Source organism: Pan paniscus, chromosome 7, assembly GCF_029289425.2.
Source record: "Pan paniscus chromosome 7, NHGRI_mPanPan1-v2.0_pri, whole genome shotgun sequence".
NCBI lineage: Eukaryota > Metazoa > Chordata > Mammalia > Primates > Hominidae > Pan > Pan paniscus.
The window spans coordinates 46,510,634-46,533,171 of record NC_073256.2 but is presented as its reverse complement, the minus strand read 5'-3'; the positions used below and the strand labels follow the sequence as shown (position 1 = coordinate 46,533,171).

Genomic DNA, 22,538 nt, shown 5'->3' with positions numbered 1-22,538 from the left:
CCAGAGTTCAAGTCAACAATCAGACTTAATGACATAATTAAAGGTGCTCAACTTCATGAGTCATCAGGAAAATGCAAATTAAAACCACAATATGGCACCTCTACAACGCACCAGAGCAGGGAAAATGGAATAAACATCACTGACACTGACAAGGACAAGGAATAAGTGTAGTTTCATCCCCTGCTGGATATAAACTAGTACAACCACCATGGGAAACTCTTTGGCAGTGTCCACCAAAGCTGAACACAGGGCCACCCTATGCCCTGGCGATTCCATGCCCAGGTATATGCCCAAGAGAATGGCATTCATATGTTCCCCAGAAGACACACACAAGAATGTTCACAGCAGCACCATTTATCAGAGTCAAAAATGGAGGCTGGACATGGTGGCTCACACCTGTAATCCCAGCACTTTGGCCGGTGGAGGCGGGAGGATTGCTCGAGGTCAGAAGTTTGAGACCAGCCTGGGCAAGATAGCGAGACCTCATCTCTACAAAGGATTTTAAAAAATTAGCTGGGTGTGGTGGCATGTGCTTGTAGCCCCAGCTACTCAGGAGGTTGAGATGGGAGGATCACTTGAGCCTGGGAGGTCGAGGCTGCAGTGAGCTATGATTGTGCCACTGTACTCTGACCTGGGTGATAAAGCGACATCCTACCTCTAGAAAAAACAAACTGAAAAAGCTTGGTCCCTCCATTTCAAATACTGAGATTTCATAGATGAAACTACTTCAGAAGTCTATTGAACCCTCCTCTATCAAGGCAATCACATTTTCATTCAGCTTCTGGGGGGGAAATGCCTACTACAAATGCCATCCGTGATTGAATGGAAGCAAATCATTTTGGGGACAATTCTGATTTTAGTGGCAAGGAGGTATCTGAGCTAAGAGCTGCCGGGAGGACTCTCACCCAGGAGAAAACCAGCCCTCCAGGTCATTCCTATACTTCACTGCCAAATCTCCCTTTGCCTGTTCCGGCAGCTTTATTCATAATAGACAAAGATTGGAAACATCCCAAACCCCCTTCAGCAGGAGACCGATATACACATTGTGTGTGGTATGTGCCTATCACGCAATAGGACTCAGTGCTTCGAACACGGCGGGAGGTGGGAGGACAAGCGAGGACGAGCGTGGAGTCCTCACATGGCAGAAAGGCAGAGGATCAAGCCAGCCCACTCCTGCAAGCCCTTTCTACGGCATCCCAAATACATTCATGACTCAAATACCCCCACAAAGGCCCCACCTCCCAACACTGTTGCAATAAAGATTACATTTCCAATGCTTGAATTTTGGGGGACACATTTAGTCCATAGCACTAACTACCACATTTCTTGCTAACATACACATCTCTTTAGGGAAGGTCTTTGGACATCACTTTTTTTTTTTTAAGACAGGGTCTTGTTCTGTTACCCAGTCTGGGGTGCAGTGGTGCGATCACAGCTCACTGCAGCCTCAAACTCCTGGGCTCAGTTGATCCTCCCGTCTCAGCCTCCCAAGCACCTGGGACTACAGGTGTGCATCACCACGCCCAGCTATTGTTTGTATTTTTTTTTTTTTTTGTAGAGACAGGGTTTTGTCATGTTGCCCAGGCTGGTTGGACATTATATTTTGAGCACATTTCTGGCTGTTTTTAAGATTACATTCCTAGGAATGTTGGTGAATTGATGGGGGACAAAAACATTTGTTTCCCCTTGAGAGGCAGTGGTACAGGGGAGGGGTTAAGAGCATAGACCCTAGGATCACATTGCCTAGGGTTGAATCCTAGCTCTGCCACTTACTGGCTACAAGACCCTAGACAAGTCACTTCCTCTCTGTCTCTGTAAATGAGCATAATAGCAGCACCTGCCTCAGGGGGTTGTTGAATAGGTTCAATGAGCTAATATATAAGAAACACATGGTATATGCTATAAAGTGTTGTCTTCTTCTTTTCCTTCTCCTCCTCCGCTCCCTGGGATTATTACCATAATGATACAATTATCATTTGTTCTTTCTGTAAAATGGAGTTTGATGTTGGAGCTGCTTCCTAGGCAGTCAGGCAGGGCAGTCACTGAGAATGAGGACGGCGTTTCTGACTCAGCTGTGGGCGGGCAGCTGCAGTGACACAGCTGAGTCTTGGCAAACACTTTTCATGTACGAAGCCTGACCCTGGAGTCTTGAGGCTGAACTTTTCACCAACAAACAGGAATGCATTCATGAATGTTACCTCTGGGTGCTGTCCTCTGGAAGCCATCTGCATAGCCTAACTCTGCCACCCTGGCTTGGACAATTATGGTGATTTCTCTGATGCCCCTGATACTACCACCTCAATCTGAATTTAGCAGCTCCCTTCACATATGGTTAGATCGCCTTTAAAAAGATTTTTTTTTTTTTTTTAGAGATGGGGTCTCACTATGTTGCCCAGGTTGGTCTTGAACTTGTGGGTGGGCTCAAGCAATCCTCCCACCTCAGCCTCCGAAAGTGCTGGGACCACAGGTGTGAGTCACTGCACCCGGCCTAGATGTCCTTTTTCAAACGTAAGCAATCATGCTCAGGTTTAGGATTATTCGTGCCTGGGTCCCCCTCCCATACTGAATTGCTATGGACAGCCAGCTAGTCTTCATCCTGCACCCCCCAGCCCCTGTGCAGCGTTAATGAGCCAGAAACGCTGATTCTGCTGCTGAGTTCCGAGGAACCCCCTGGGGCATTTTCCTGACTACCCCCAGTGTGGCCAATCCGTGTCCACTGAGGATGAATGTGACTCCAGGAAAATACATGAAGTAACTCTGTGCCAAGCTTGGTGAATGAATTGAGCCATGCCAATTCTGTGCTATAAATAAATTTACAAGACTGGTTTTCTTGCGTGGCTCATAAGCCAGGTCTAGCTGCCACTCCCCCAGAAGTCTTCCAAAAAGTATTTTGAGCAGGACCTTTAGACCGGGGTGTTGGAGTCCCAAGGCCAAGGCCGACCGCGCTGCTCTGGGCCCAGCGGGCGTTCCCACACGGGGCTGTAATGCCACGATTGGCCGCAGGGGGGGGGCCGTATTCCAGACCCCACTGCAGAAGCCTCCGCAACTGCTCCAGGAACTTTATTTTATACAGACTGGCGGCGAGAGCAGCTGCAGTTCGCATCTCAGGCAGTACCTAGAGGAGCTGCCGGTGCCTCCTCAGAACATCTCCTGATCGCTACCCAGGACCAGGCACCAAGGACAGGGAGTCCCAGGCGCACACCCCCCATTCTGGGTCCCCCAGGCCCAGACCCCCACTCTGCCACAGGTTGCATCTTGACCTGGTCCTTCTGCAGAAGTGGCCCCTGTGGTCCTGCTCTGAGACTCGTCCCTGGGCGCCCCTGCAGCCCCTTTCTATGACTCCATCTGGATTTGGCTGGCTGTGGGGACGCGGTCCGAGGGGCGGCCTGGGTCTCAGCGTGGTGGCAGCCAGCTCTCTGGCCACCATGGCAAATGCTGGGATCTGAGGGGACAAGGCTCTACAGCCTCAGCCAGGGGCACTCAGGTGAGTCTTGGTACTAATTTTGTCCTTTCTCCTGGGCATGCTGTCTCAAAGACAGCTGGAGGAGACTGGAATGAACTGGATGGAGAGGAGTACAGAGTTTGGGAAACTTCAGACCTAGAGCCTGGAGGTGCCTTCTCCAGGTGGGAAGGTCCCCGCTAGCTGGACCCGCAGATATCTGCCAGGCCCTCATCCAACTGCCTGGGCTGGAGAGAATGTGAGCCTGCATTTTGGGTGCCAGAGGGAAGCTATTGCCTTGGTGGCTACTCCACCTGACTCATGTCACAGCCCAAGAGCCTACTCAGGGTGCAGATGGCTCAGGTGACAGCTCCTCTCCATGGCTTCGTGTGTGTGCATGTGTGTGTGTGTGCATGTGTGTGTGTGCATGTCTGTGCGTGTGCATGTGCCAGTGGTGGGATATATGTGGGGAGAGGTTATTTCTAAAATATCTGTCTCTGTCCAGCTTTGGGTTATGATTTAGCTTAACTAAGTACAGTTAGAGGAGGAAAACATTTAAAACCTCCTTAGCGATTCTCTCTTTGGAGAAGGGCCACACTCATGTGATTTTTTTCCTTGGTTTTGATGAGTTTAAAGTGAGGTAATCCAAAGAAAAGCCATAAACCCTGCAGAGTTAGATGCGGGTACCCAGAGAAACTGACTTGGTAGGAGCAAATGAGGCTCGTGCTACCCACTCAGAGGAGGAATTAATGGAGTCCTTCTGATCTCCAGAGAAGGATTGAAGAGCCAGGGTCCTGATATCAGCCCTAGAGTGCATTTGCGATTGCCTTTTGCAAAGGGAACTTCAAACAGCTTTGTTTCTGAGACTGGCTAGGTAGGAGGGAGGCCTTGGGAACCTGGACACCCCCTTACCTGGCTGCCAGGAAGAGTCAGAAGACGCTGGGGGATGCTTTTTCTCATCAGACTGCCACCAGCTCCCCTGAGTGACCTTGTTCATAAAGTCATGCCACATGCATTATCTCATGGGAGGCTCACAGTGATCCTGGGTGACCAGCAGCTACCCACCTTCCCATCTTAGAGGTGATGTACCTGAGGCTGAATGAGGTCAGGTAATTGAGCCAAGTTCCCCCAAGAAACCAATATGCAGAGGAGCTAGGATGGGAGCCCTTGGCTTCTGTGTTCCCTGCATTCCTGCAGAGAGCCAGGCCTGCAGGGCGCAGATGGCCCCAGGGCACAGGGCTGCAGGGCACAGATGGCTGAGGGCTTTTCCAGCTCTAAAATGCAGAATCTAGAAGCAGATCCCTGGCTCTGAACCTGCCCTTCTAAGTGCCTTGGGTGAAATTGTCTGGAAGTAAATCATGATTGCCAAGAGGTTAGTGGAGAGGGTGACACCTCCCTGTTAGAGCAAGACCTCCCTCTTTGAGTTGCAAGTTGAGGTCCAGTCTCCTTGGGCTTCATCCACAGGTCACTGTGGCTTCCACATCTCGCCCATGTGCTTCAAGCTCTCAGAGCCCTGCCTCAGTCCCAGGATCCCCACCTGCTGGAGTACACTGGCTGGCAGTCTGAGGTGGGATTCTCTTCTCTGCCTGATCTGGGACCCAGAAAGTGGTCACCAAAGGGGCTGACATGCAATTCCCAAACAAAGCAACCCTGCAGCTGAGCCAGTGCCCTGTGTAGGAAAACTGTGCCCGGGGCCTCTTCCTGCTCTGATATCTATTCCTTCCTTTGCCTCTTTGGTCTGGGATGGCTTATGTTTAAAATGGGAGGGACGGAATGCAAATGCCATCAGCCTACCCCCATCACAGTGCTCCTGGGAGGAGCACTTGCCATCAGTTTCATCTTCTAGAGCACAGACTTGGTCCAAAGACAGTAAGATCCATGATCTGAGGGTCCCAATGCCTGCTTCCTCCCCCAAGAAAGAAAAACAGCCCCCAAGAAACCTTGGGCAGACAGAACATGCGTAGGTTTCATTTCCAAGTAACAAACATGAGTAGAGTTGTCTGAGCTTTTCCAAGCCCTGTGCACTCACATCTGGCCCCACTCGGCCCCAGTCCCTCTCCCCAAGCAGATCCCCTGGGCTCCTGCTGGACTAGCTGAGGGGTGGGGAGGAGGAAGTAGACAGCTGCCCTTCACACACATTCTGGCTAACAAGCCGTGCATTCCAGCCCCGTCCCAGGAGCTGACCAGAAGAGGAGGAAGGTGGAAATGGCAGTGGGGCCTCACACCTCCACTCCCCAGGGGCAGCGCCCTGTCTGGCTCTGTGTGGCCTCTGGGAAGCAGAGGCTATTGCCTTTGGCAGAGGGAGGGTTATTGCAGGCAAAAGAGACATTGGCCTCCTGCTTCACAGCCCCGCAAGGAGTGAAGCCAGAGGGAGGAGTGCCGCACACAGTGCTCATGAAATGAGGGAGGGTCCCTTGCAGCTTAGCAGTGCTGGAGCTGCCCGCGGCCCCACCTAGAGGCCTTGCCTGGGTGGAGGCATTGGGTGGAGGGCCGGAATTGGGAGCCCAGTGAACTGGACACCACTGCAGCACAGGGAAGCCAGAGTGGGTGGTGTCTGGGGCAGGGAGGAGAGATCCTGGCAGAGCCGAGGACCACCCCCTGTTCCATCCCTCCCATAGGCTGGAGGAGAGGCCCGCAGATACTGGGAGCCCCAAGGCTGTGTGTGTGCACATGCGTGTGTGTGCCCGTTATGGGGGATGTACAGAAGGGCTAACAGCAGAGGCGTCCAGCCCTCCTGGGTCATTAGAAGGACATGTATACAGTGACTGGTCAGTTCTGGTCTCTTCTCAGCCCAAATGTTAGAGGTCTGTGGAGGCCAAGCTCAAGTCATGAAAATAGGGGCTTCAGCTGGGTGCAGTGGCTCACACCTGTAATCTCAGCACTTTGGGAGGCTGAGGCCAGTGGAGCGCTTGACTCCAGGAGTTCCAGACCAGCCTGGCCAACATGGTGAAACCCCATCTCTGCAAAAAATTAGCTGGACATGGTGGCTTGTGCCTGTAATCCCAGCTACTCAGGAGGATGAGTTGGGAGGATCACTTGAGCCCGGGAGGCGGAGGTTGCAGTGAGCCAAGACTGCACCACTGCCATCCAGCCTGGGCAACAGAGTGAGACCCTGTCTCAAAAAAGAAAGAAAGAAAGAAAGAAAGAAACAGAAAAAAAAAAAGAAGAAAGAAAATACGGAATTCATGTTTTGCTCTGCTGCAGAGCAACCCCGCCAGCCGCCTTCCCTGATTATGTCTATTTATGAAAGTTGCCACGCCTCCTTGCCCACCCTCCCTCTGAAGAGAAACTGATTGACTGATCTGTCAATCAACAGGCATTGTCCCCCCACTGCCACCTGCCAGCCCTGCATCCTCTCCTCCCAGCCTCCTCTGGGTCGAAGGGTTGAGTTTGCCCCATACTGGGCCTGGGACCCATCCTCATGGGGCTTTTATCTTCTAAAGGATTTATTATTTAAACAACAAAAAAAAAGCTGTTCTTTGGTTAAATGTCCAGATAGTTAAAGAGAATCAGAAGCAAAGGTCAAGATAAACTCATGGCTGGAACCTTGATGAAAGTAGAGAATAATTTGTAAAGTCACTGAGCATTTATGTGACAAAAACAATATCAAGTAATTGATGTATATACTTTGTAATTTGGCTTAAAAAACAGATTCTTCTCATTACATAAGGAATGTAAATGCATCATAGAAAACCCAGAAAATCTGAAAGCAAAAAGGAATATTAAATCCCCACAATCCCTTCCAGCCAGAGTCCTGTAATACATTTCTCACCCGGAGCCATCATAGCGTCTTACATCCACACGCACCTTACGCGTGCATCTCTTACAAAATGGGATCGTGTTGTACACATTGTTGCGTCAACAGGCTGTTTCCTTTCAAAGAGCATAGGATTCTCCTAAGTCAATGTATATGCTCCCTGGACCATCATGGCGTAGACCCAGAGACCCAATGAGTCAGCCTCTGGGGGCCATGCAGACAGAAGCCCTCCCCTGGCCTAAAGCTGTCCAGATGCTTAGTGCCTGGGTGTCCCTTCAGAGGCTCCCTGCTCCTCGGGCCCCACCACAGTAGATGAATCCCTGCTGTGGTCCTACTGAGCCAAGCTCCTTCCAACATGCCAGCCCTGTTGGATTTGGGAGCAGTCCTGGTCTGCTCAGCTTTGTTTGCAAGTGGTCTCTGTACCCCCTCTGAATGCCCCTTCGTATCTAGTTTCCTTCCTTCATTTCCAACACAGAACAGAAGCTCAAGTCTCTCTGGCATGCCCCGGGCTTCTGAGGGCTCAGAGCCTGCTCCCAGGTTACCTTTTGAGTCAGCAGGGTTCCCTCCTCCTGGCCCCACCCAGTGTAACCCACAGTGGCCCCAGCTCAGGATTCCAGCCCCACTGAGAGTTGTTGAAAGGAATGGACACATCCCACCATCAGAAAGGCCCAAGGGCCTTGGTCTTCTGAAGCCCTGAGGAAGCTGGGAGTGGGGGCATCACGGCCCCAAGGACCTGGAGGAAGGCACCTGGGTCCTGGTGATGAGCAGAGGGTCCCGGTGTTCAGGCTCAGGGTCAGGGGTGGGCACCTTGTTCTATCCATTTGCTTCTGTTTCCACCTACAGTTGATTCTCTGTCTCTCTCCCGGCCTTCGTCCTCCCTCTCCTCCCCTCTTGCCTTCTCTGCAGCTGTTGCAGGGCGTGATGGAGAACAAAGCTATGTACCTACACACCGTCAGCGACTGTGACACCAGCTCCATCTGTGAGGATTCCTTTGATGGCAGGAGCCTGTCCAAGCTGAACCTGTGTGAGGATGGTGAGTGCAGCTGGCTCAGACTTGGGGCACAAGATCTGGCCTGGGGGTGGGGAAGGAGCCCTACTGCCACCCAACCTTGGCATTGCCTTTAAGTGCTTGTGACCTCCTCATGTAATAGTGCATATATTGAACTTTATGCTTTAAAAGGTCTTCTCCATGGGTTTTCTCATTCATTCACTTCAACAAACCTGTCAGCAAGATGAGTACTCATTTTACAGATGGACAGATTTCACAGTCCATCAGTCTTATGGTGGTCCAGCACGGAGCCTCCTGACTCCGAGGGCCATGCTTCTGCTCCTGAGAGAGTGAGACTCGGGTCAGGCAAGGGCCTCTGAGCCAGTCAGTGCAGACCCTCTCAGGTGAGGAGAGGGGCCTCCCACCCACTTCCTGAAGCACTTGTGAGGGGCAAAGAGCTCTCCAAGGTGCTCATCCTGCCCCTGGGTGCAAGGCCCTGGTCTTGCCACAGAAAGGGGTCCCCAGGCCAGTGACCCAGAAGGCCTTGCATCTCAGGGGCTGCTTATTTGCTAAAACCCTGGAGATCCAAGTGATGCAGCTTCCTTTGGAGGAGCCCAGAGCACTTTTCCACCAGCTTGGCTCCTGTGCACCCAGTAGATGACTGATAAGTTCTTGCTGCATGCAGCGCATGTTAGAGAGGAGAGCATTGCCCCCACGTCAAAGAGAAATAGAATGAAGCTTACTGAGGAGCCTTGCAAAGACTTCCGGCCAAGGAGAGACAGGCCTTTTCCTCTCTTGTTTTGCTCCACTCTGCCAACTGCCTCTTGAAATTACTCAAGAGCAATGACTCCACTCTTCTCTTCCTCCGACCCTGCATTCCTCCCACAAGGCGCTGAGTGTAGGGAAAGAACCGTGGTGGCTTAGAGAGGCAGGGAGTGGGGAGAGTCTCCGCAGGCAGAGGACACAAGGAGATTTGGGCTTCTGACCAATGAACCTGCTCACCCAGCCCTAGGATTGTCCACCATGGTGGCTCTTCTTCTGGATTCCAATCGACAAACATATTTTGAGGATCCACGATGTGTCAGGCCAGGGTGAGCAGCCAGGGATTCTCCAAACACAAATTTAAAAAGTCTCTGTCCTCAAAGGGCTTATGATCCCAGTAGAAGAGGCTGGCATGGGAACAACTGCCTATAATATACAGTAGGCCAAAATGTGTGTGAATAATAAAGTCAGGCGAGCAGAGGGCTTTCTGGAAAAGGGCTGGAAGACTGAATGAGATTGTCTAAGAGAAGATGTGGGAAAGATATTCCTATTTGTGTGACACCAAGCTGGGTCAGGTTTCTGTAAGGCTCACACCAGTCAGGCGGAGGAGAAGGCCTGGGGTTCTGGTCCCATGCAGAGCTCCCATCAGTCCATCCGCAAAGGGGAAGGTGGCATCCATATCCACTGGCACATCAGCAAAGGGGCTTGGTTTGGCAAGAAAGACTGGGTACAGCACAGTGGGGTGATTGGAGAGGACTATCAGGGCCAGCCTGGGGGGCCTCAGGGGTGGGAGGGGTCAGATGTCCCTGGGACCACCATACCCACTTCCTAGTACCTCATCTTACTCTCCCTTTTTCTGAACCCCAGATTGTTTTTTTAAAAAGCTCATTTGGACCAGAACGACTGGAAATTAACAGCAACCCTAGCCACTGCGCCTTCTGGGCCCCTCCTCTGTGGGGAGCTCTGTCAGAGGGCACTTTGGGAGCCATGCTAGCCATGTCCTGTCCCAGGGTTCCCTGATGCTAGGGCCCAGGTGCAGGGCAGACAGCAGAGGTTGAGAGGTGTGGAGTCCAGGCTGATTCGTGCCTCCTGGGCCTCTGTGGGCCTCAGTGTACTCATCTCAGGCTGACTAGTGCCTCCTGGGCATGTGACCCTCTGTGGGCCTCAGTGTACTCATCTGCCAAATGGGGATGCAGGGGGTTATCTCTGAGGTCCTATCTGGTTCTAGAATTCTGTGTGTAAAATTGGACCTGGCCATTGAATTAAGAGTGTGGCCCTTTTCAACCCCAAGTTAGAATGTGATACTATGCTGGGCAAAGCATGGCTGTGGCTCCCACTTCAGCAGGAGTGAAAACTCGGGTGCTGACAATGTGCCCAAGTGGTCCTGTGCCTCTCCCCTCTGTGCTGCCCCAACCTTGGCAGGGAATCTCTGACTTGCTCACCTGGGGCTTTTGCCCTTAGAAGGGTGCTTCCCTGGCATCCCCCAGCGTGCATTACTGCCCCCTCCCACTTGGTCCATGCTCTCACCTCCCCCAGGACTTAGCTCAGCTCCCACCTTCTGCGATGCCTGAGTTTCCATCCCCCTTTCCCTGACTCTTTTTTCCTTTCTTCCGTGGTCTGACTTCCTTATGACACTGTAGTCTCCTTATTTACATGTATCATTTATTATCCATTCCCCGAGGCAAGAATATAGGCTGGACCACAGCAGGCATCTCTGTTTTGCTTATTGATGTCTCCTGAGCCCAGCATACAGTAAGTGCTCACTAGGCATTTTTTGAATGAATGGATGAATGGGTGGATGGATGAATGAAGGGAATAGATGGATGGATGAATGAATGGATAGATGGATGGATGGGTGAATGGATGAATGAATGAATGGATGGGTGAATGAGTAAATGAATGAATGGATGGATGGATGGATGGATAGCTGGATGGATGAATAGGTGGATAGATGAAAGGATGGATGAATGGATGGATGAGTGGGTGAATGGATGGATGAATGAATGGATGGATGAATGAATGAATGGATATATGAATGAATGAATAAATGGATGAATAATGAATGGATAGATGGATAGCTGGATGGATGGATGAATGGATGGATGATGCATGGATGGATGGGTGAATGGATGGATGAATGAATGGATGGGTGAATGAATGGATGGATGGATGCATGGATGGATGGATGAATGGATGGATGAATGAATGGATGGGTGAATGAATGGATGGATGGATGAATGAATGGATGGATGAATGAATGGATGGATGGATGCATGGATGGATGGATGAATGGATGGATGAATGAATGGATGGGTGAATGAATGGATGGATGGATGAATGAATGGATGGATGAATGAATGGATAGATGAATGAATAAATAAATAGATGAATGAATGAATGGATGGATAAACAGAGGGGTCCTTGAAGTCTAAATGTGGCAAAGCATTCACCGTCTACACCTGATTGCCGAATTCTCTGGGTCCATCTTCATTCCTGGCTGCCAGGTTGGGGGCTGGAATATGGGGAACCCAGGCAGAGTAGAGTGTTGAGATGAAGCTAGTGACTTCAAAGCTTGTGGGCTTCCAATTTGATTTTTTCCCCTTTTCCTTTCATTTCAGAGAGGAAAATGATGAGCTTGACTTGGGGAAATTCAAGCCAGATTTGATCTGTTTTAGAAACCCTTTAGAAGGGTTTTGCTGCATCTTTGATCCTTATCTCTGCGGAGTGAAATGGGAGAGGAAGAGGAAAGTGTGGGGCCAGGCAGGGAGGGAGGAGGGGGAAGTTGGGAAGAGATGGGAAAGGAAGGGAGAGCCAGCACCCTGAATCCGGTCAGGGCCGCCCTTGAGCCTTTATTTAGTAAATGAAGACGCTGAAGTGTGAGGTCCAGGACAAGCTCCAAGTCCCTTACAGGTCTTCCTCCTTCAATGGAGGGCGAGAGGTGGGAAGAGGGGAGGAGAGATGGCACTTTTTGTTGGAGGCTGGCCATGGGGATAGTGGGATCAGGGGAGGCAAAGTCCCAAAAGTACAGCCCTGACATGAAGGTAAGATGCAGCCTTCCCTGGTGGTGGGACCTGCTGAGTCCCGGGTCTGGTCCCCGGCAGGCTCCCCAGTGTTCCTGCTGGGTGTAATGAGCTGCCCCACTCTCATGGCCCATGTGCTGTGGAGTGCAGGACTCATCTTCACTGAGACCGGAGAGGTCAGGACTGTGTTTTGCTCCTCTTGGAATTCTTTCGGGACCTTGTAGGTGGCAGGTGTCCCAGAAGTCTTTGTGATTGTTGGTAAATGATGTGGTAAGTCCACTCAAGTCATCAGTGGTGGAGCTGGAACCGGACTCTGAGTCTCCTTACCTGAGATGCAGGCTCCTTCCCAGGATGGGGATTTCACGGGGCTGGACTGATGGTGCCAAGGAGTGACTCCCCTCACCTCTGGATTTGGAACCAATTGGGAAATAGACAAGGAGGCATGTGGGAATCCAAGTGCAGAATCTGCCTTAAGCCTGGAAAAGCTCTGTTCACGATGTGGCTGCTGGCACCCCCAACAGACACTCACCCAGCCAGCAAGCGTGAGTGCCCCTGTCCAGGCACCAGCCTTCACCTGGTTCACCCACACACGCCCTCCTGCCCATCCACCTGAGAAACAGGGACAAGAAATGCCAGGTTACAGACAGCTCACCCATTGGACAAGGTAGCACTTCCTGCAGGCAGAAGTGCTGAGGAGTCCCTCTTTTATGGGCTTGGGCAGGCGGTCAGTCCAGAGATGAAAGGAGCTCCCTGCAGCCACCACCAGAGGTGAGAGCAGGAAAAGCAAGAGAGGAGGTGAGGGGACACCCTTGGGGTATGGGCTGAGTGGGGGCTCGATGCCCAGGGAGCTTCCTCAGCGCAGAGGAAGGGACCCACCCCTAGCAGAGCAGCTCCTGCAGGCACCGTTCCACTTCTGCACTGGACCTCCTGTTTTTTTCTCTTTCCTTCTCGCCCCTCATTTTTCTTCACCCTCCCTGCCTTTATCCCTTCCCTTTCTTCACTTGCCAGGTGAGATGGGAAGAGGAGGGACTGTTGGGTGCCTTGGTTCTCTGTCCCCTCCCTGAGCAGCCACCTTGCCCAGCTCCTCCAGCTCGTCCTGTCCCTGCATCCTTCAAGGCCCCGCAGGTACCCCTTGCTCTCTGATGCCTTTAGAGCCTCCCTTCTCTGCATGCCTGGGCGGGGCCACCTCTGGAATCTGCCTCCTCCCTTGCGTCTTGGCCATTGCTGTCCTCCTCGGGGCCCACTGTTGATGGAAGGCCCCATCCTCCTCACCTCGTGGATCCTGGGCAATAGCCGAGCATCCTCCTGTGGGGCTGGAACTGCTTGGAAGGGCCAAGCCCAAATAGGACCTGGAAGGTTCCTGAGCCAAGCTGCCTCTAGCGGCCTCTGATGGATGCTCACTCACACCACCCTCTGAACAGAACCCCAGGCACCGGTGATCTGGCCTCCCTCCTCCCGCCCCCCATCCCCCCCCCGCCTTCCTTTCTCCCGCCTTGGTTTCCCCGATATGCAGCCGGGGCCTCTCCAGTCTGGCGCCAGGAGGTGGAGGAGGAGGCCGATCTTGGAGTGGGTGGGGACTGACTGGGCCTGGTTCCTCCACAGCACTTTCCGAGGGCCAGAGAGAGGTGTTAGTGTCAGAAAAATACTGCAGTCCCATTCGCCCCCACGGCCCCAGCCCCCTCCACTCGTGGCGTCATCCATGGCCGCAAATAGGACCTGGGGGTAATGAGTTACACATGCTCCTGGCGGCTGCCGACGCCTGCAGCCGGGCCGCTCGCTGCCTCCAGGCCCGGCCTCCCAATTCCTGTGTTCCTTCCTCATAAAATGAAATTATCCTCCTCATCTACCTTCATATCCGTCAGATCTCCCCGGTTCACTTGGCGCAGCTGAGGGCTGCTGGGCTGCTGCCCAAAGATGGGAATGGATTTCCTGGGAGGGGCTGGCTGGGGCCTCTGGAAGAGTCACCGCCCTTTACAGGTTGCCGCATCAGGCTCTGGTGCAGGAGAGGGGACTATTAACCCAGTTCAGAGCTACAGCCCATGCCGAGCAGAGAGCATGGCTCTGTTAGACAGGTCTGTGGTCCCCGGGGGAGCCAGTGGCCAGGCGTGCTCCAGGTCTCTCTTGCCCAATGGGCTGTCCCTCTATAAGATGGGAGTGGCTTGGTGACACGTGTTGCAGTGTGTCAGGGCTGGATGTGAACCCATGGTGCACACACGAGTTGTGTTGTCCTTGCATGCGTGAACTCAGACCCAGTGCAGGGGGTTCTGTTTGTCCCGCCATCCCCACGTGCCGTACACTGTTCTTTACTCTAACTCACGGGGGAGCCCCGGCAGGAAGTGGGTGAGGGGAGACAGGGAAGCTGGAGCACTTACTCCTCCGGCTTCTGCCCTGTGGAGTCACCCAGGGCTGCTCCTGTCCCTCCACCAAAGACCACAGCTCCTTTAAAGCTGCCCTGTCCACCTGGGCTTTTCCCCTTCCAGATTCTGGCAACTGCTCCCATCCCTGACCCTTTGGGCCCAAGGGTGGTTACAGCCTGCAAATGCTGCTCTGTCCTTCTGGGTGTCACACCCTGGCCACACCTTTGAGACATTCCTTTTATGAAACCCTGTGATGTGTCCTAATCTGAGGGAGCCTTCTGTTTCTGCCAGGGCCCTGACCTGCTAATCTTGAGTGTCCTTGTCTGCAAAGTGAGAATAATGTTACTAACCCCACAGGCATTGTGGGAGGATTACATGATATAACCCGGGTAAAGCGCCTTGCACACAGTAGCCCCTCGATCCACATTTATTTCCCTCCCTGGTCTTTGGGAGTCCCCTGCAAAGCTTGCAGAGGTGGGGAAGAAGGAGAGGGAGAGATGAGGAGGTGGAAGGAGCTGCTGCCACCCAGGGCCTCCCAGGAAACACCTATGCCCCTTCTCAGGGACCCTGGCCTGGAGAGTGTTTTCGGGCTGATCCTGGCCTTCTGCTGAAGAAAGCAACATTCTAGTTACTAGTGGGATTCTCATGAGGCCTAGATACTCCAGGAAATTGAGCAAGTTCCTTTAGTCCTGTTTCTCGAATATTAGAAATACTGGGCCCTGAGGGCTCCTGGTTCTATGGCGTATGTGTGTCTGTCCCTTCATCATCCTGATTGGAGGCACTTTGCTCCCAGGGGCCCCCTGAGGTTTGCTACCAGAAGAGCCAAGGGATGTGTTTCCTTGTCTCAGGGTAGAGGCTGCTGTTTCCAGGAGGCGTTGGGAAGAGGAGGGAGGGGGTACAGAGGCACCAGGGGCTCCTTTCCATGCAGATGGGCATGGCCTGGAGCATCCCCTCTCTGTCTTCAGCCAAAGCCCCAGCCCTAGGCCATGCCATCTCCTGCGTGGCATTACTCTAGGGATGGGGGCAGTGAGGAGGGTCTGAGGGGGATGCCACCGGCATGTCCCACTAGCCTGGTACAGTCTGGAGTGGATGGGCTTGAAGGAGGCCCGCAGTGAGGACAGAGCCCTGGGTGGGCAGGTGGGCTTCTGGTAGTCCCTGGAGTAGAGGGGGTGATGAGTGGCCACGGCAGTTATTCCTTATGGCATCCCCCAGTTCTCCTCACCACAGACCTTGCTGTCATAGCTCCTGGCCTCTGCTTCCTTGCTTGCTCATTCATTCATTTCTTCATCTTCATCTTCCAGCAAAATATATTCAGGGATCCTGCAGGTGCTGTGTGCAGCAAGGGGCACAAAGAGGTGTGAAATAGGGCTCCATGACTTCTGCAATTTACCATCGCTCTAGCTGGTCTGTCCTCCCCTCTCTCCTCCCTCCTACTGCAGACCAGCACAAGGCTGGCTCAAGTGCAAGGTTACCTAAATGTGACTCAGTGGGCCGGAAATTCAGGGTGTGGGCACGTCATTGGTGCAGACCCGCACACAGCCTCACTCGGCTCTGATACCTGAGTCTAAAGTGCTGAAGTCTCACCTTCTCTGTTGTGGGGATGGCTTTGTGTGGTGCTTAAAAAGACAGGTTCTGGGGCCAGGCATGGTGACTCACACCTGTAATTCTGGCACTTTGGGAGGCCGAGGCGGGTGGATTGCCTGAACTCAGGAGTTTGAGACCAGCCTGGGCAACATGGTGGAACCCCGTCTCTACTAAAATACAAAAAAAATTAGCCAGGCGTGGCATGGCGGTGTGCGCCTGTAATCCCAGCTACTTGGGAGACTGAGGCAGGAGAATTGCTTGAACCCGGGAGGCAGAGGTTGCAGTGAGCCAAGATCACGCCATTGCCCTCCAGCCTGGGCAACGGAGTACAACTCCGTCTCAAAAAAAAAAAAAAAGGCAGGCAGGCTCTGCAGTTGAACAGGCTGGACTCAGACCCCATCTCTGCTGAGTGCTGGCTGGGAAAACTTGAACAAGCTCTTATCCTCATCTTCCCCTCCTCTAAGAAATGGGAAACCCGTAGCGCCTGGCTCATACGCTTTTGCAAGGGTTACGTGAGTTATTCCACATTGAGTCCTTCCAAATGGATACATAGAGCACACCCCAAAAATGTGAGGTCCTAGGGTGAGTACCCTTGCATCCCTTCAGTGTGTCTGCTTCTGCCCCTGGGCCTGCCCATGGGGCTCTGAGCAGTGCTTCTGTTTTTTCTGTCAAATAGGAAACCTAGAGTGAAGAAGAGGAGCTAGTGGGAAGTCACATCTGGGAGAGGCAGAGAGAGATGATGGGATGAGGGAAAGGTGGGAGCCCAGGGATAGCCAGTGCCCCTGGGTCTTTAGGCTCTGAGTTTAAATCAGCCCCATTGGCATAGGGGCATGGTTTTCTTTTTCCACCTGTGCTCGACTGTGTGGGTGGAATTAGACCTGACCAGGGTTAGAGTTTCCCTGTGCAAGCGTGAGGAAGCAAGACAAGAGCGAGGAGTGCGAGTGTGTTACCTGATAACGTGGATCCTGGAGTGGAGTAGGATAAGAGAGCCAGCAAGGATAGGAGGGTGTGAGAGGGTGGAAAGGCAGTGGGATGCATGGTCTGTGGGAGGCTGGGGCTCCCCAGAGTCAGAGACCTGAGGGACTGCACTAAGAAGATGAGGGCGGGCACCGTGGCTCAAGTCTGTAATCCCAGTGCTTTGGGAGGCCGAGATGGGAGGATTGCTTGAGGCCAGGAGTTCAAGACCAGCCTGAGCAACACAGAGAGACCTCCAACCTACAAAAAATTTTAAAAATTAGCCAGATGTGGTGGTGCACGCCTGTAGCCCTAGCTACTCGGGAGGCTGAGGCCTGAGGATCTCTTGACCAGGCGGTCAAGGCTGCAGTGAGCTGTGATCACACCACTGCACTTCAGCCTGGGCGACAGAGTGAGAGCCTGTCTCAAAATAAATAAATAAATAAATAAATAAATAAATAAATAAAGATGAGCCATGGCACTTATAAAGTGGGACACTTGAACATGGGATTTAGATTTCAGTGATTGGTGAAAAGCCTTTCTAGAGCAGCAGAATCCACTAGAAATGAAAGGTGAGCCACACATGCAATTTCAAAGTTCTTAGCAGCCACCTTAAAAGGTGAAAAGACACAAGAATCTGGCCAGGTGTGGTGGCTCACACCTGTAATCCCAGCATTTTGGGAGGCCAAGGTGGGCAGATCACCTGAGGTCAGGAGTTCAAAACCAACCTGGCCAACATGGTGAAACCTTTTCTCTCCTAAAAAAAAAAAAAAATTAGCCAGATGTGGTGGTGGGCACCTGTAATCCCAGCTACTCGGGAGGCTGAGGCAGGATCATTGCTTGAACCTGGGAGGCAGAGGTTGCAGTGAGCCAAGATCGCGCCACTGCACTGCAGTCTGGGAGACAGAGCAAGACTCCGTCTCAAAAAAAAAAAAAAAGACACAAGAAACTAACTGAAATACACTAGTGCACTTTAGTGAATCCAGTATATCCAATATATTATCATTTTGACATGTAATTGCTATAAAGTTTGTTGAGGTATTTATGTATTTTTCTCTCATGCTGAGTCTTCAAAATCCAGTGTGGTTTTTACAGTCGGAGCCCATCCCTGCTTGGGCCAGCCATGTTTCCTGTGCTCGAAGCGAATGCCCGGGCCAGGGAGGCTGAAATTAGGTAAGGAGGCCACAAGGAGTGATACCTGGGGATCAGGAGAGCCAGGGAAGTGATAGGGATCCCGGGAGGGGAGGAGCAGGTGGCTCTTAACCGGGAGGTGCAGTGTCAAGTCTTATGACAGTGAACACAAGTGCTGGGGGTTTTTAGGGAGGAAGGACAGGGAAAGTTCTAGAAGGAAGCAAAGAGAAACATCTACCACCCTGGCATATGACTGGTGTATGAGGAGAATGGGAAAAGAAAAGTCCTCATGGGAAAGGTTAGGCAGGCAGGAAGCAGGTCTCATTTAGAACAAGAAAGTAGAAGAAACGCCTACAACAGAGGCTGAGGGAATGAGGTTTCACGGCTGATCCGCTGGGAGTCCGGTGGCCGATGCAGGAAGGTTTCAGGAGTCAGGGAGGGAGATGGCATGAAAGGAGGATAAACACAGCTGTTTGGGATTAACAGTGGGTGATGGGGGGGCCTGGGGAGTCCTGGGTTTTCTGTGGGTGCAATGGACTGAATGTTTGTGTCCCCTCCAAATTCCTATGTTGAAATCCTAATGCCCAAAGTGATGGGATTAGGAGGTGGGGCCTCTGGGAGGTGATTAGGTCATGGGGGTGGAGCCCGCGTGGGTGGGATAAGTGCCCTTATAAAAGGGACCCCAGCAGCTCCCTCACTCTCTTGCTGCCATGGGAGTATACCGTGAGGAGTGGGGCGGCTATGTAGACACCTGATCTGCCGGTGCCTTGGTCTTGGACTTCCAGCCTCCAGAACTGTGAGCAATACATTTGTGTTTATGAGCCACCCTGGCTGTGATACTTTGCTGTGGCAGCCTGGACTAAGGCAGGGGGGCTGGCTAAGCCAGGACTGAGGGCTCAAGCGATCCTGCTGGGTGGCCTCAGGGCAGAAACTGCTGGTGAGGCTGTGAGGTTTTGTGGGGAGGAGTTTTTCGAGGAGCACCCAAAGTCCTAGGGCGCCTCATCCCCATCCTCTTTGCCCCGACCTGCTGAGCTCCCTCCTCTGGCATGGCCTGCTGTGTTTTTTGTGCGTAGGTAGCAGAGCTGGAGGCTTCAGGGACACGGATGACTCAGTCCCCTACAAGTGGCAGGGGAGGCTCTCAGCATTTCTGTCTCCCAAGCCAGACACCCTTCCCACTGAATGGTGGTAGGAATTGGGAGAGTGAGACAGGTGTATTCAACTCATTTGTTTCTGCCCAGAGAAGAAACCAGTTCATCAAACCAAAGTGGACCCAGGAGGTGGGCGGAAGGTTGCATTAGCATCCCAGAAAGAGGAGTGGTTTAAAAATGGAACTAGCTGAGACCTGGCTTCCAACTTGCAGACATCTTTAAGTGACTTATTGTCATTGACAAAGGGCCAGGAGGGGAACTGGGAATCTTCTGAACAAGGAGCTGGGGCCACTCTGTAGGGGGAGGGTCTTTTGGCCTGAAATTAGGCAGAACCCTGAGCCTGCTGCTTGAGTCTCACTGCATTGATGCCGCATAGCTTCTAATCCGTGTACTGTGCATTTGCAGCGTGAATAATGGCATCTTTCACCAGCCCCAGGAACCTCTTGTTCTTCCTGGGGGGCTCTCAGGCTCTCTCCCGCATGGCTGCAGTGGTGTCCCAGCTCACCTTGGCCACCCTGCCCTCCCCTCCCCCAGCTTCCTCTCTCCACCCCTCAGCCCCGGCTGCAGAAGAAGACGCACACCGGCATCCCTTCCCAAAAACAAGCACACACACCCTTGCTTGTTCTCAAGAATTTTTATGCAGAGTAACTTGGGACATGGATGGGGGTGGAGGAAAAATAACACACATTGTGTGAAAGTGACAAGATGGAGAGATCTCTGAAAGTACTGAGAGAATCTGTCCCAGACCATCGTAAAATCTGCATGGAATTAGCCCTGGCTGTCTCTCCTTCCCCTGCTCTCCTGTACTTAGAAGTGGGTGTGAAAGGCTTGGGTGCATCTGGCCCTGTGGAAGACCAGGCTCCTACCCCGGGTGCCCTCGCTGAGCCGTCTGCCCTGAGGACTCAGGCCTGGGATGCAGCAGGGCAGAGGTCACTGGTGTTCACTCTACCCCAGCTGGTTGTTCTGGAGAGAGGAAAAAAAACCAAAATGTTTTTTTCTATTCGCTCACTCATCACAGAATGCTTCACTTCAGGTTACCAAAATCGATGAGGATTTCTCTCCATCAACAGCCAATTCTGCAGTGGGTTCTCTAACGGATGCCAGCTGGGTGTCCTCTGGTTCAATTCAATCCTGATGCGATGCACCTGGTGGTAGCCTTCGATCCCACAGGTTGAGGGCCCAGTCCCACAAGACTGCTCCCACCCCGCACCCACTTCCTTTGATTGACTGGCTATAAATCGGGGTTCCCAGGACTCCCACCCTGGGTTTGATTAATTTGCTTGAGTGGTTCCTAGAACTCAGGGAAACACTTTACTCACATTTACAGGTTTATTGAAAAGGATATTACAAAGGATGTGTAGATGAATAACAGAGGGAAGAGGTGCACAGGGTGGGTCTGGGAGGAGGGGTGCAGACCTTCCATGCCTTCCCCAGCTGTTCTGCCCTCCAGGAACCTCTGCACATCCAGCTCTCCAAACCCAGTCCTTTTGGGTTTTTATGGAAGCTTCATTATGTAGGCATGATTGATTAAATCGCTGGCTATTGATGATCAACTCAACCTTCAGCCTCTCTCTTTTCCTGGAGGTTAGGGGTAAGGCTGAAAGTCCCAACTCTCTAATCCTGCCTTGGTCACTCCAGTGGCCAGCCTCCATCCTGAGGCGATCTAGGGGTCCCCAGATCCAGTCATCTCATGAATACACAAAAATCACTCTTATGACTCTGGAAATCCCAAGAGCTTTAGAAGATTTTTTTTTGCCAGGATTCAGGATGATGACCAGGATGATATAGACTTCACAACATCACAGTTGTTGAGGACCCTTCCAGGCCCCAGGGAGACTTGTTTACCTGGGTCCGCTGTGACTCCAGGCAGGACTCAGGTGGGTGGCTCTCGGTGGCAGTGCCCCTGCTTCATACTTTCCTTCCCTCCCCTATGGAGTCCCCATGAAAGCCAGAGAGTGGTGGCAGCTTCAAAGACAGAGGTTATTTGTGGCTGCCTGTTACAGTGAACAATGTGAGTGATGAGTAACCATCGTGAAGTCAGACTTGGGTGGGTTTCACAAAGCTCCTTGGATGAGCTGAGCTCTGAGGTTCCTCCCAGCAATAAAACGCTATCTCTACCTGCTGTTTATGAGCTGTGGGACCAAAGACAACAGGAAGAAAGTAGATGTTTGTTGCTGTTAAAACTCAAGAAGGTAACAATGGAATCATTGCCTTCTGTTTTTTTTTTTTTTATGTTCAGAGCCAGTTTCTTTGGAAATAAACACTCATTTTTATCAGATCCAATTTGTGAGTTTCTTTTAAGATGGGAGGGGGGAAATAAATTTGGATAACTCCAAAATGCTCTAAAATTATGACTAAGAAACTGAAATATTAGTTTTTCAAGGAAAGGACATTTTGATGAAGGGGACTGCTGGAATACTCGCTCATGGTCTCACAGTTAATGCATGACAGAGGCAGGCTTTGCATTGACTTCCACAGAGCCCCAGACCCATGCTTTTCCCCCAAAGCACTGTGAGAGATGCTGCCTGCTTAATACAGGGAAAGAGGGCTGTAGAGGTTCAAGGTTCTCTCCACAATGTAGCCTGACACTGGGGGACCCTCTCCCTACTCATCCTCAGCTCAGGGTGCCAGGGTTGTGTTGTTTTTATATAAACTTTCCTGTTCTTTAATGTCCGTTGCCAAACATCTCCCTACGCCCAGGATACAGTATCTTAGCAAAAATTCTTTGGGGTATTCTTGCTCCCGGTTGTAGGAGGAAGTCTTCACAATGTTTACCTCTAGGAATAATACAATCTTTTGATACAACCCCATTTTCGACGTGTCCTATTGAAAAGAAATCAAGGAATTTTTTTCACCCCATAAGTCAAGCTCTTAATAATAGTAAGACTTTTCATTTGCTTTCCAAGAATGTGTCTTCACCTTCCCTTTTGATATGACAAATGCCTTGCTGCAGAGCTGTGGCCTCCGTGCCATGGATCTGTGATTTCACCACTGAATCAGAGAGTGAGCATCCAGGGGCAGGCTCAGGCCTTGGTATGACTAAGAAGCTCCACGTGTGATTTTGACTTTCAACCAGGAGTAAAGTATCTATTCTGTTCTAGTGATTAGCTTCTACAGTTTACCTGCATGGGCACAAAGAAGCAAGCAGAGGCCCTGGATATGCAGAGAAAGCCCAGCTTTTAATTAATTTATTTATTTATTTATTTGAGACAGAGTCTCACTCTGTCACCCAGGCTGGAGTGTAGTGGCGCGATCTCGGCTCACTGCAATCTCCGCCTCCCGGGTTCCAGCAGTTGTCCTGCCTCAGCCTCCTGAGTAGCTGGGATTACAGGCCTGCACCACCAAGCCTGGCTAATTTTTGTATTTTTAGTAGAGATGGGGTTTTGTCATGTTGGCCA

At 51.8% G+C, this 22,538-nt stretch overlaps 1 protein-coding gene across 1 annotated transcript in view; it reads left to right on the top strand.

Moving 5' to 3' along the window:
• The first annotated feature begins 794 nt into the window (after positions 1-794).
• Positions 795-22,538, top strand: part of SCARA5 (scavenger receptor class A member 5) — a 127,536-nt gene continuing 105,792 nt past the window's right edge. The window contains exons 1-2 of the mRNA XM_034965886.3: positions 795-3,484; positions 8,103-8,229. Coding sequence (XP_034821777.2) covers positions 8,118-8,229 — 112 coding nt within the window. The 5' untranslated portion in view covers positions 795-3,484; positions 8,103-8,117. The remainder of the gene's footprint in view (positions 3,485-8,102; positions 8,230-22,538) is intronic.